The sequence below is a fragment of the Folsomia candida genome, unplaced genomic scaffold, assembly GCF_002217175.1.
Source record: "Folsomia candida strain VU population unplaced genomic scaffold, ASM221717v1 Fcan01_Sc002, whole genome shotgun sequence".
Taxonomy (NCBI): domain Eukaryota; kingdom Metazoa; phylum Arthropoda; class Collembola; order Entomobryomorpha; family Isotomidae; genus Folsomia; species Folsomia candida.
The window spans coordinates 6,592,225-6,606,247 of record NW_019091194.1 but is presented as its reverse complement, the minus strand read 5'-3'; the positions used below and the strand labels follow the sequence as shown (position 1 = coordinate 6,606,247).

The following is a 14,023-nucleotide window of genomic DNA, read 5'->3' as shown; positions in this document are numbered from 1 at the left end:
AAATGTTGTTGAAGAATCCGAGTGTGCAGAATAATTGTCAACCAAACAGCCACCGATAGTAATGGTAATGCGAATCTAATACGTAACATGTTTACGTCAACTTCATTCATCCATGGTCACCAGCAGACGAAACCGCAACTGTGTTTTTTTTCTTTCCTTCTTGCTATATATTATTGAGGTCTTGTGGTCTGCTGGTCGTCACAGTTGACAAGTATTGATTGGAAGGGCGGCAGATTAATTGAGCCGTCATCATCAAGTAATGGTCAACCCATGTCGTTGCTTGTTGTCCTCTGGTACGTATAGTCAAGCTGCTGGCGAGGCTAGTATTATACCACACGTTCCAAGAAGATGACCAAATCTATTGCCCACGCAAGTCAAATCTCTGCAAGATTCGATCCCCCGGAAATTTTGAACCCGCGTCTTGCTTAATTGCTTTCTCTCTCTCTATTTTTGCGGCTTGTTTGTTTCCCTTCGAGTCAGCTTTCTCATGGCTTTCTCCCCCAATTACGTTAATGGTCTCTGTGGAGGTCAGCCTTATAACTTTCCTTCCAACCCCTCTTGCCAATAAACGCAATAAATTCCACCACTCGGAGTAAAGGATGAAGAATTGGTGGAGCCAGAAAAGGAACGAGTCCCTCGGGGGATAGTTAGTAGCTGCACCTGAGCCGGATTGAAATAAAATGAAATGGGCCCCACAGATGATGCACACCCATCGATGGATGCAGCCAGGCAGTGCTTTCATACATTCATTACGAGGAATCAATCCTAATGTATAGAAAGCTCAGCTGGCAAATCCGATCACAAAAACTATCCGCTTGGATTGATTAAGCAAGAAAACATGAACAAATCTCTCGGAGAAAAACATGAAATCGAGGGAGAGGGTTTGGTTTGGAAGGATGATGTAAATACTTATTCGGCTAAACATTGTCTCTGACTACGGACTTACCAATTGTTGACTTGGAGAATTGTGAGACCAGTGTCTTGGGCTAAAAGAGAAAAAATATCTTATGAACACCAATTCTTTTATATGGATGATAACGTACGTGCATTTAAAAATTCATTGGGATAATTTATAAAGAATTACCAAGTTGCTTCTTCTGGTCCTCAGAGGGGTAGGGGTGCTGCAAAATAGAGAGAAAAGTCACTTGTTAGTATATATTTAGTTCATTTTGTCTGTCGATTGGATGGTGATGGGAGGATGAAAGTGCATGACCATGATCATTAGTAGAAAAATAAATTCTGCCGTATGGGAGTGGCTGCCTGGCACGAGCACGAAAAATGTGTCAATCCGCCCCCTGACTTGTGACACTACTACCACACCCACGAAACGACGAGGACGACGACGTCACATCACCCTATTATTCGTATTATCTGTCCATACCCCCGTCTCACCCTTATCTCGACCGAATATCTATCTGGCGTGGTATAGGATGCAAGTGATCCTTTGTCATGGACATAATGCGCCATGTAAATTCCCGGGCAAGGATAAATGATCTCCTTCCTCCTTCACTTCCTTTTCCCCTCTCTCTCCCAATTTCAACTATACGCGTTTTTTTAAAGTTTTGCCCAGGACATGGTGCAATGTTCGTATAAATATAATATGCAATGCGACGATGATGATTCTGCAGTTTAGGCTGAATGCATTTGACGCGTGGAGTAGATGTCGGCTTTCGGTGGTAATAAGGGACCTGGAGATGACAAGCACTTCTGCTTCTCCCATCATAATACTATGCTTCGACTACTACTGGTTGTCATTACCCCATCAAAAGACAACATTCAATGTAGCACATGTTTATTAATAATGCTTTGCTTGCATCATCCTCAGACAACAATGCACACGGACGGACACCCTTCTTCTTCTTCTCCCTATATCATCATCATATTCACGACAAGACAACAATGCAATGCACTCACGCACAAATGCAACATCATCCTACTTTTTTGTGTTCTAAATATATAGTACAAGTGTGTGTTACTACATGAATACCACCTTCAATCGATAACCTTTCACTCGAGCAAATATTATATATAGATTTATTTATTTGGTTAGCCGATAAAATCAGAAAAAACATGACAAAACTCAAAACCTGCAATTGTTGCAGACCAAAATCTTGAACCTCGAAACCCTCGCGCTTTACATGGATCACTGATTCCCAGGAATTTGGAAAATGAGTGACAATGAAACTCTAATTTGAAAAGAATGCATATAATTTGAGAGCGGCCCAAGGGACTGATGACCAACTCGTGACAAAGTAATGACTAAAACATCACAGAAAGCAATTTCCACCATAATTTTTGGGGGTCGTTTACTTTTATTTGTACGCATAAGTGGTGGAAATTCCTGAGAAGCTTTATACCAAATTGTAATCCTCTCACCATGTGAGATATAATACGTCCACTTGTATTATTATTCTCTACTGCTGGTTCAATGAAACACAATAACCTTGCAAAATTTAGACTGATGATGCGCTTATCAAATTCTTGTCCTTTATTCCGAACGCTATAAACTCGAATCCTATCGGATGAGACCAGAAAATGTAATCCGCTTTACAATTTCAGTCCTCTCCGGGTGGTGCGGGAGAGCTTTCTCGTTTTTTATTCTAGTTTTTTTCCCCAGTAAAAATTCCATTCCATTAGCTAATCATTTCTGTGCTCCCCATTGCCTCCAAACCAAGTGGCAATTCACTTTTGGTTTTTGGGGCCCTAATTGTATTTATTTCATGGACGATTGATGAGCGAGTTGTGACAGGAGGATGAGAGAGAATCGTGCCGCCGAGGGGAAAACCAGGTTTACCAACCACCACGACTCCCACTATGCTGCGTATCCTGCTCCCACTGACTGTCGGAGAAAGAAGCCGAAAACTTTCCCCAAGATGAGGTGGCTGTGGTTGGCAGGTGGATGGGAAGGAAAAGTGCATCAGCCAGCCAAGCCAGCCATGCAATAATGTAAGTAATTGAGTTGGGATGGAATTGGATCCTATACAACACGAAACTCTTGAACATCATGCACTTTTCCTCCTCAGTCAGCGACAAACAATCTCCTCAATAATTCAACCAACGGCTTCCTTGGTGTGAGGGACAAGTGCATCGCATCATTACATTTCAGCAATGGAAATTCTCCCAGACACCTTTGAGAGTAATGCATGGACGCCTGAATTTGAAGACACTTGAAAAATTGGAAAATGTAAACCGACACGATTTTTGCTTCCTTTTTTGCTCTGATGCAAGAGAGGAAATATTTAAGAGTCTCATTTTCTGTGCCAAATACCCATGTATGTACATTTGCTTTCACTTACTTACATAAACTTGTGCATGTCAAAAAATGTTGTTCTGGCTAAAAGCTACTGCGTACTGCATACTTTTAATAATGGCAAACATAAAATGTGAATAAGGTATCAAAACGTCCATATGTGTCGACCCATCATCGATTTGTTTTTTACCAGAATATAGTGCTCATGTATTGATGGGAATTGTGTCTAATGCTCCGAAATGAGATTGAAGATTGGAGAGGGAGTTTTATTCTGCCCTCATAAGTTGTAAGTAGCGACTTGTATGACCAACATGTTATCCGCGCATTAAACCTCCCTTCTTTTTAGGGGCCATTAAGTGTACCCCTTGGGCTTTTCCAACCAGCGATAAAAGTGCAGTGGACAAATGGCCAGGAAATTAGTGGCTTAAAGTCACCAGCACCAAAATTCAATGCAATCCACAATGAACGTGGTTTTTTTATCCAAAGAACCAATGGCTCGGAAACTACTACTCTCATGTACGTTATATTCCTTATGAGTCGTCGTCGTCGTCGTCTGAGAAAGTAAGTAAGCCATCCAATCTGCAATTTATTTGGGTTCGAAGCCATAAAATGAAATCTTTCCTTCCTTTCCTGCTGGTCAAGAAGGAAAGAGAAAAGACGACCTGCTCTCTGCTTTCTAGTAAAAAAAAACACAAAAAATAAATGCTTACTGTGAGATGTTGAAATAACCAGGCTCTTAAAATGTTGGTTGCGACTTTAGGAAAAATTCCGCGTTTCTTTTGGTTTTTCTTGCCACTCCCGTCTTCATCATCTTCGCCTGTCCCTTCTCCACTCCCGATACTCGCGTTACTTGCATCACCTGTACGGAACAAATGCGGTCACTTTTTAGTACGTCGTCGTATATTACATAATAATAACCATACATTACATTTCGCTCTCAAGTAGGGAACCACTATTATAAATAAGTGTAACGAGGAATTGATGGAGTGACCTCCCCATCATCCAAGTGTCATTAGGCTGTGAAACAACCGCTTGGTCTCCTTGTCGTTTTTTTACTACTTTTTTTTACTTACTTCATCACATATCGAGCGGATAAAAATACTCACAGAAAGACATTTATAAATAACGCGCTGCAACGAGACGACTCTTTAAAATCATCACGTTGTTATGTTATGTAAAACTCTGGCTCCATGCACTCACTCACTCTAAATACTTTGTGACGAAGTGAACCCATTTTATTTTCATTTGTGAATCGCTTACTCTTGCTAAAATCTTTAAATGACAAAAAACTCTACGGGAAGAAGAAGCAAAGACTGGCATGGCAGCTGGAACAGGAGAGTGATTCTGTTGCTTAAATCAAATCAAAACACATTTTGGCTCGCTATATAACTTAAATAAAAAACAGAGAGAGAGAGAGAGATGAAAAAACATGATGCCAATTAGAAATTTGTGTCTCCAATAAAATAAGGTAGTGGTGGAAAACAGTGGGTAATGATTATACACATGGAGAGGCTTTTGTCTCGTGGATGAAATGAAATTAAAAAGAAATCCGAGGGAGGTATACGTACAACAAGCAACATGTTCTTGGTATTATGACTATTTCGTTTAAAGAAAAGACCACGCGCAACCATTTACTCACAATTAACTGACTGAATGAGTGGAAATGAGTCACTAAATCTTAATCCGTGTCTGTCTCTCTTCTCGCTCTCTCTCATTCTTTTCCTATCTCATTATGAATGCAGTGAAATAGATGCAGATTAATTAAGAAGATGGAAAATGAGATTTTTTTAAAACAACCCTGTTTCGTGGTCATGTGTGCAACTATTTAAATAACTGGCTGCATTTCCTTCCGGTGGTGGACGTGGTGGTGATGCTTGCACACAGATGTGCTGTCTCATCTTGCAATAATAACTGCACAGTCTTCGCTGAGTAATTTGACGAGATATTCAGAGTATGGATACGATAATATACTTACTGGCATAAGGATAAGGGGATGAGGGAACCCAGCTTGAGTGGCGAGAATGATTTGTCGGTGGGATATCATAACTCCCCGGTCTGGAGCCACGTTTACTTCCTGTAAGACAATAAAACAACAGATCAATCAGTATATTTTAGACTACTGAATGGATCAAAAATATTGCAACTCTATAGATTATGCAGACCACAAAATGTACACACATACAGATTTTACATACGATTTCTCAAAAAGTTCTTCAAACAATATGCATACAACAATGGTTTTGGTCTCGTCTATACATACGATTTTTGAATCGAAGCCATGTGCATCTGCTGGCTCCATGGTTCGTGGGAAGTGTTCTGCATCTGACACGAGGATAATTGGAATGCTGTTTTGTGAGTGAGGGTGACGTGTGCACGTGGGTCTGAGATCTGCATCTGAATTGAGTGGGATGCCTGCCAACTCAAGACCAAATGTGTGTATAGAAGAAACCGAACCCGGGTAGCCGGAGACTGAGAGAGATGAGTGCGGTGGTACCTAGTCGCATTACTACTGCCATTCATACATCAACCCCTTAATGGGCCCTGTTTCAGTCTACCCACCACCACCACCAATCCATCCCAACTAAGCTGGGATAGCACAGCACACAAGCATCATGCACATACATATTTTTGGGGGTGCAGCAGAAACTTGATAACCATCTAATCTTATGGGGACACACAATACCAAAAGTCTGGCCTGTGCTGTTTGCATAATACACAATTCGTATTTTTTTGCTTGTGCTAAACTAGTGCTGTTGGGGTTAGACCATTTCAAAATGAGATGTGTGTCGCAGTATTTGCTGTATTCTTCCTGTTTACGTGTTATATTTAGGACGTTATCCTTATAATCCCCATATTTATATAAGGATTGATCCATCCATAGAGCATAATAACCATTGAAGAGAAGAGGAGTAAGTAAGCAGGGTTACGATAAGCTCGCAGCGACTTATCGGTTTTCTTCCTTGCTTTCCCTCCTCACTCTCACCCCGTCTGTATCTCAGTGCTTTCTTCTGCTCGCCTGGACACTGTTTACGGTTTGTCAGTCTCCGGAGTAATTTGTGGAAATGGATGAGATGGCCATTAGCTACGGTTGCCTGCTTTTCTATACTCAATGTTCCTACTCTGCTGCCTCCCTCCAATTGACCGTGCGGCGGCAACGGACTCGAACCCATCCATCCGAGCAGAAGAATGGAAGAGGAAGGAAGGAAGCAACTTAATACTTCTTTCCATAAGATCCATCATATCAATATCAAAATGCACAGCTACCGAGACCAAATATTTTTCGGGGCTGCCCACAATACATAATTCTATATTTATGTACTTCTACATACTTACAACAATTTCTCCGAAAAGTGCACCTCGATTGTTCCCTTAGTCTTCTTTGTTGGTGGGCACTTAAACTTGAATCATCAATTTCACATTAAGGCCACACACACAAACATGCACTGCACTGCCATCCACCGCACTATCCTCTCCATGCGGTTATACTAATGTGCTGTTGTTGGTGAGGTAATTGCAGGTGAAGGAGGGGAAATTGCGGTAATTGGTCTACCAACTTGGACTGGATTATCGTCTAAAAAAAGGACCATGAAGCAGTGAGTGAGTAGTCCAAGTGCTTGTTATAATCATCCCTAATGGATCCATCACATCCAATAATCAATCAATACACTTTTCTACTCACTCTTGTACTTTCTGCTCCTATATTCCTTGCTACTCGTCCTAATCAACCTTTCGGATGACATATACGTATTCTCAGGATGGGTGATGCGATGTCTCCTAAGATAACGACTGCGACAACACAAATGAGACCACCTGCTCTGTTCCTTCATTAACTACTTATTATAGGAACCCAATTCATTATCCAGCCATTCCGCCCTTGTCGCAGAGTATGAGATAATCATCTCGTACTCACACCTTGATTTCAATTCTTGATTTATTTCCACTCCACAACATTTCTGAGAAATATAAGCATTTATACGCATGAATAAATACACATAAATATATACTATGGACATTTTTCTATTAAACTCTCCAAGATTTTCAGATTGATTCTATGTATGCGTTTGTGTGAGCAGAAGGAATACAGTGAAATAAAGTTGGAGTGGAGGAGTGTTCGTAAATCCTCGTGTCCAGAACTTAAAGTTGGTCCTTGGGGAGCAAAGAAGCAGGAGGAAATGGGGAAGGGTTGAAACTTGAATTCTTAAACAAGTGACCACACCATCGCCGACTTGTGATTCAGACCACACCATCAACACTATTAATACGGCATTTCGCTCTTACTTTTTCCCTTTTTAAGGAGTGGATTTAGTAGCGAGTTGTGCCCCGAATCCGAAAGTCGGTGGATGATGGATCTGTAATTTGGAGGGTTATAATGAAACACCCATTACACCAGATAGTGGTGCTCAATGGGTCACCAGGGACCAAGACCAGGGACACTTATCAGTTACTCGTCAGTGTCAGGCACAAAGTTTCTTTCACCCCCTCACAAGAAAATATGGCTTCTAGCGTTATTAAGAGGAGGATCATACTTTTTCTCGCATCACATACATACCTACGATTGCCTTTTGCATACAAAAAAAGTACCAGCAAAATGGAAACCTCCTCCTTCTGTTTTAAATTCAGGGTGCAAACATCTCCAGCTTAGCTGAGGTTAAATTATTAAACGCTAAAATTCTACCCCGTCTACTAATCGCCCGTAAAAATGATGTATAATTACGTACTTTTGCGAATTTGCTGCAAGAATTTCCCACAAGCGTCTTAATACACTTATTGCTTAACAAAACTGATGTAAGTACATCAGGGTCCTTTGACTGTTTCCTTGGAGGATTTCTAGACAGGGTCATGTCAGTTCAAAAATTCTCCAAAATTTTTTTTGCAGATTTTAATGTTTGAGAATATGGACTATTTTTGCTGGGAGAACTTGGTTGTCAAGAAAAATAAAATATTCTATAAAACGTCATAAATGCATGCGAAAAATTTTTACGTACCGTTTTTGATACCGATCCTAGTTCAATTATTTTATAATTATTTTAATTTGCAATTAAATTAAATCGTTATCATTTTACGACGGTTTATAGAATATTAAATTTTTCTTGACAACCAAACTCTCCCAGCAAAAATAGCGCATATTCCCAAACTTTAAAATATGTAAAAAAAAATTTGGAGAATTTTTGAACTGACATGACCCTGTCTAGAAATCCTCCAAGGAAACAGTCAAAGGACCCTGAAGTACATGCATGCATATATCGAATATTATTATGCAGTATTTATCTTATCGCATTACTTTACTACACACATACACACACACACATACTCGTAATTAAAGCTATATACTCGACTGCAGGTCTAGCTCCTCATCATCTCCTATCCATCGGCGGCAGACATAAAGAGACGAAAAAGGAAGGGAAATACTTTCCGATGGTTGTGGTTGCATTGTGTCCAAGTGACAGCCCACAAATCATAAGTAGAAAAAGAAAGAGATGCGATAGCGCATCACTAGTTGCCGGCCAAGAAGATGTTTTCCACTCACATCTTGTCTTCCGTCCATCCGTCTGTCCATCCCATCCATCCATCCCAAGCCAAGCATTTAGAAGCATTGGACCCACCGACAATCGTCAAACCAAAACCCGACCACAGAACACAACCACCAAGCCAAACCAAACAAGGAACACAACACTTCATTAAATCCCCCATTGTTACCAAAGTTATCTGTCGGTTGTATCGTAAACTTTTTTTTTTACTATGTTTTATATTTTTCAGATTTTTCGGGTCCCAACACTTTTTCCAAAAAATGTACTTGAAATTGTATTCCATTCTTCATTTAACCTCAACCCGTGAAGATTTCATGTTTGGAAAATGTTACAAGAACTTGAAATTGAAGAGTGGTTACTACTACGACGACTTCCTACTACTTCATACGACCATTAACCACTTTTCCAATTTTAAATGTTAAAATGTAGGTACATGCATACGTTGTCTTGTCTGATGAATCCCGTGGAGTTAGCTTGTTGCTTCCCAGCAGTGCATCGTCTCATTGTTATTCATCCCTTCTTCTATCGCATAACATCACCAACTTCTTTAAGCAGCAACAATGTAGATTAATACCAAGAACGAAACGCTACCCCCTTCTTATCCATTCCCACTTAAGAATCAACATTTTTTTGCTGTGCGGGATCATCCCGTGGATTTCCATTTTCTATTTTTTCTTCTCGGATAAAATACCACCATAATACGTACGTACGTAGTACCAACCAATAGTCCGCCATGATATGGACACGGGTATGAAGAAGATGATGATACCAGTTTCTTTATTATCATTACGTTACACGAGATGAGATGAGCGAGACGATACGAGGAGGCGAGAGAGAGAAAATAAAATACTAGTATCGCACTTTACTTTGCCGATGGAAGTACACAAGTCGTGTGGTTAAAGAATTTTACCTCGGCGGATTACTTTTGCTAAAATTATAGTAATATTTATCCAGGATGGGTGAGAAGGATCTCAATTTTTAGTAAAAAAATAAATTAATTAAAAATATGTTCAGCCGTCAGTACGACCTATGATTTTTGCAAGCACACACTAAAGATATCAAAGTATTGCAAAAAGCAAAGTTCATAATCAGTTAGACGTGCTCTTCTGGCATGATATGTATGTATAAACCCTTTTTATGATAAATCTTACTGCTGGGTCTCTCAACAATGGGCCACAACAAGACTCACGTGTAATCGGATATCTACACACAAGAAGAATAAAGCTGCAGGGTGCTTAAGCGCCTGCCTGTGCCATCCCATGCTCATCAGCGCCATTGTCTGCACTATTATGATTCCTTCAACTCTTTTTCTTTGCATCGCACCACGAAATTATTACCTCCAGCCAAAAGTTGGAAGAAAAAGAAATCTTCTTCTTCTCCTGCTGCTGGCTCTTATTGCTATACATTGTTTAGTTAAAAAGCCAAGTGTGCCATGCTTGGTGTTGGTATCTCGCACAAAAATGTGGTCATATACTTCCACCCGTGTCTTTTTTAAACGGTCGTCGTTTCTTTTAACGTGTGTGCACCTTCCCTTCTCACTTTTTTTATGGCATAATTCGCATTTAGATCCGATGCAGGTTTATTGTTACTTGGCATTTCTTCGTTGTTGGGCCATGAAAAAAGTGTAAGTTCAGAACAATGGACGACTTGATGCGAGGAACAAGGTGGTTCAATCAGAAGCCATGTTTTTCTGTGTACATGGTTGTGCATTTCATGGCTCGCGTATCGCACTCAGCCAGTCAGAGTGCATGGGGCTTTATTACTATTACGACATGATGAGATTATTATAAAAAATACCATGCAGTTTAATTCCGACGACTTTTAGATATTCCGGTTGCTTTTCACGAATTCAATTTTCCAGGTTGGACCTCCATCCACGAAATGATGATGCCCACGATGTACGTATAATATGGCCAAGCCTGCAATTTAAACGACAACTCGCAACGAGTGAGTGACAGGAGGGATGCATGCATGCGTGTCAGTCAGTCGAATGATGAAGACATCCTCTTCCCCGACACACCCACACTGCTCCAATTTTTCCACATCGAGACTAAAAATAAATCCTGCGTATACTAAATAAATATGATCCATCATCACTGTCGGTCTAAATATTCTGGGCAAAAATTGGAATTTATCCATATTTACATATTTTATAGAATTCATTGGGTGACATTTAGGATGACAACGATCTCTTGATTGGAGAACAATGAGCTTCCTTTTACTCTCTAGTACATACAAGACTTTGTACAGCATGCCATCACCCACACCCAAATGAATGAAAGAATAATATGTAGTAATCATAATCATCATCGTTACAGTGACAGCACTACATATTACACCATTCCCCTGCACTGGATGGAGTCATGTCGTCGAATAATATGTGCCATCATCATCATCAGATTTGATGTCCTCATACTGGAGCAAACAATAAATGTCATGTCATGTCGAGGGTGAAGTATGTCTCTCAATAACATTAGCCTCTACAAAAACAAACTCACTTTTGTCAGATTCATATTAACATATTTTGACCCACATTGTACTACCACGACTACTATCGACATGAGGATTTCAATTATGTATACGGAAATTTGTGTACGTACTACTATAATTGTAATTAAAATTTTTACCCAGTTTTTACCAGTCTACCCCCTTCATAAAAATCGTGTTGTTGCCGCATCGTTCTCCAAGTCCTCGCAAGTCCTTTTTTTTCTTTGTTGCACGCCGGTAATACTATTTTCCTTATGCATCCGTCCGTCCATCGTCGTTGTATATGTTTATGTACCGATGGGTACGTAGTACAAATGTAGTATTCGGAGTTAACGAGATTTTTTACCTTTCCTTGTGCGACCAGTAGTATATGTAGAGATACTTATTGTACCTTTTACTTACTCCATCGAGTGGTTCGTTGGTTATTAGCAGTTAAAACAATTGTTTTTCCATGCCTCAAGCTAGACCAAAGCCAAAATCTCATTAACGGCTCGGACTTAATTGCACACAGCCAAAAAGTAATCATTACCGGGGGAGTTGGATGGTAGATTGGAAAAACTCTCACCTGTGTTTTACGTACAACTACACTCAGCCTCTAATGACTTTGGAGAAAAGCAAAATGTATTATACACACACGAATAAACGACAACCACTAAAATATATATAGGGAAGGATAAGAGGGACTTTTTCTAACAACACGCATAGAGATATGCATGTACATACATCGTACCGAATTACCGATTTCTTATCGTCGTCGATTAGATTTATGCATAGTTAGGATTTGAGGATACGTATAAGTAGAATTTTTAGGTACTCAAGCGTGTTAATCTATGCACATCCACAGCAGGATCCATATAAACCTCATAAATTTTGCAGAGCCTGTCAATCATCAAAAAAAGAAACTACCGACTTTCTGTGCCACCCGGGTTTCTCTTTTAATTACAAAACTACGCATTATATACAAGTTTCATATCATAATTACAGGATTCAGCACCCCACCACCAGCCGAATATACGTACGTACACAATTCTAAAAATACGACTAAGTATAAAACCTAGCTGAACCATCACCAACATAATATTTTAAAACTTTTAACGAGCCCCTCCTCTATTTTTTCATAAGAGTGACAAGTACAATAATCCACAATTAAAATTGAGGCAGAGCTTCCTTCCTTTCTCCTTTCCCAACGCAGCATGTAAATACATGCATATTTAGTGTGTGTGCGTTGTAATAATAATTATTACGTGACGACAGGAATTACCAAAAACCAAAAAACAGTTTTTTCACAGGGCAGAAATGGAGTTTATTATCGTTTATAAACACACCCCATTAATTCCCGTCTCCTGGATGGATTGCATACACATCAACTGACTAATTAATCGATAACTGAGATAAATGGAGACCACTCACTGAAGATATTGTACACAGAAAGGGGCGACTAAAAAGAAGAATACTTTTACTTATGACTGGGTTTCTTCGTTCTTCTTACAAGTCATTTCACATTACAACCCATTTTAAACCCCATTTCATCCTTTGAAGGAAAAATGTTAAATAAAATGACACTATACTTACAAACCATTTATTTCAACCTTCATTCGTTGGGATGACTTCAACGAGTTTGTGAAATGAACTTGGTCATAATCTCTGCTTGTGAATTTTCCGAGTGTTGGAATTACAAAGTATGTACACAAAAATTCCCAGCTTCCTAAATACTCCCTGGGAAAAAATAAAATCTTTTACTCTGTCCTCGCCTCCTCCTCCTCTTTCTCTGGTGGGGTGCGGGACAATTTTATGTGGTGGAAAATGGGCAATTGGGGGAGGTTTCCAGGGGTGGTGGTGAGATTAGCCCTGCTCTAATTGTTTCCAAGCATCGCGCTCCCACTTTTTAATGAGAAAAACTTTTTATCTGGTAAAAAAAAACCTTTCTCCGTCTTTCTTCTTTTCTTTCTATCCTCGTTTACAATTTGGGTGGAGAATGTTCACAAGCAGTAAAGTTGTAGCCGAAAACAAGAAAGCAAAAGTTTTATCTGCTCAATTCCACCCAATCCGCGGTTGTGTAAAACGGGAACAAAAGAGAGCGAGGAGGAGAAACAATGCGCCAAGCAAAATGATAACAACTTGGATGGGAAATTATACAAGTTTTCTTCTTATCTAATCTTTTCTCTCTCTTTCTCTCCGTCAAGTAAATGTATTTTGTTTCCAAAATTACACCGTTTCCAATCAAGAGTTGAGCGTGGTTTTGGTGGTTATGGGTGAAAATGAAAATGTTGCGAAACTGGGATGCGTTGATAAATTGGATGATGCAACTCCATGATTTATATAGCGATGCATATTCCACTTTTCACAGTTAACGATTAGTTCTTCTTTTCTTGCCGTTGAGCAAGGTCAGGATGATGAATTAGGTCGTAAAAAAGCTTTGATCAGTAATTTATGGTGGATGGTGTCAAGAGTTATGGGATTCAGACGCCGTGACACGCCACGCGAGCGAGCAAACTCTTGCACACACACAAAATCCATACTTCTGTATGCACGTTTGTCGAGGTGATGCGTATCTTACGTGTGTACATGTGTACGTGTTTTGTGTGTATGCAAAAGGTTTCAATTCAAATTCATGCTGATTTTTAAGAAACAATTTTAATGGATTTTCAAGAAATTTTGAAACAAAAATGTCCAATAGGAAAAAAATGAAAACATGGAAAACATGTTCTCCAGATGTCGGCTGAACAAACCCAAACAAACGTCTCTCGTATATATTTAT

At 39.7% G+C, this 14,023-nt stretch overlaps 1 protein-coding gene across 6 annotated transcripts in view; it reads right to left on the bottom strand.

Annotated features, from left to right (window-relative positions):
• Positions 1–14,023, bottom strand: part of LOC110842775 (homeobox protein homothorax) — a 60,449-nt gene that overhangs the window by 7,164 nt on the left and 39,262 nt on the right. For all 6 annotated transcript variants that reach the window (XM_035847233.1, XM_035847234.1, XM_035847235.1 and 3 more), the window contains 4 exons: positions 5,226–5,324; positions 3,961–4,109; positions 1,085–1,121; positions 947–986 (listed from right to left, as the gene is read on the bottom strand). In XM_035847233.1, coding sequence (XP_035703126.1) covers positions 947–986; positions 1,085–1,121; positions 3,961–4,109; positions 5,226–5,324 — 325 coding nt within the window. The remainder of the gene's footprint in view (positions 1–946; positions 987–1,084; positions 1,122–3,960; positions 4,110–5,225; positions 5,325–14,023) is intronic.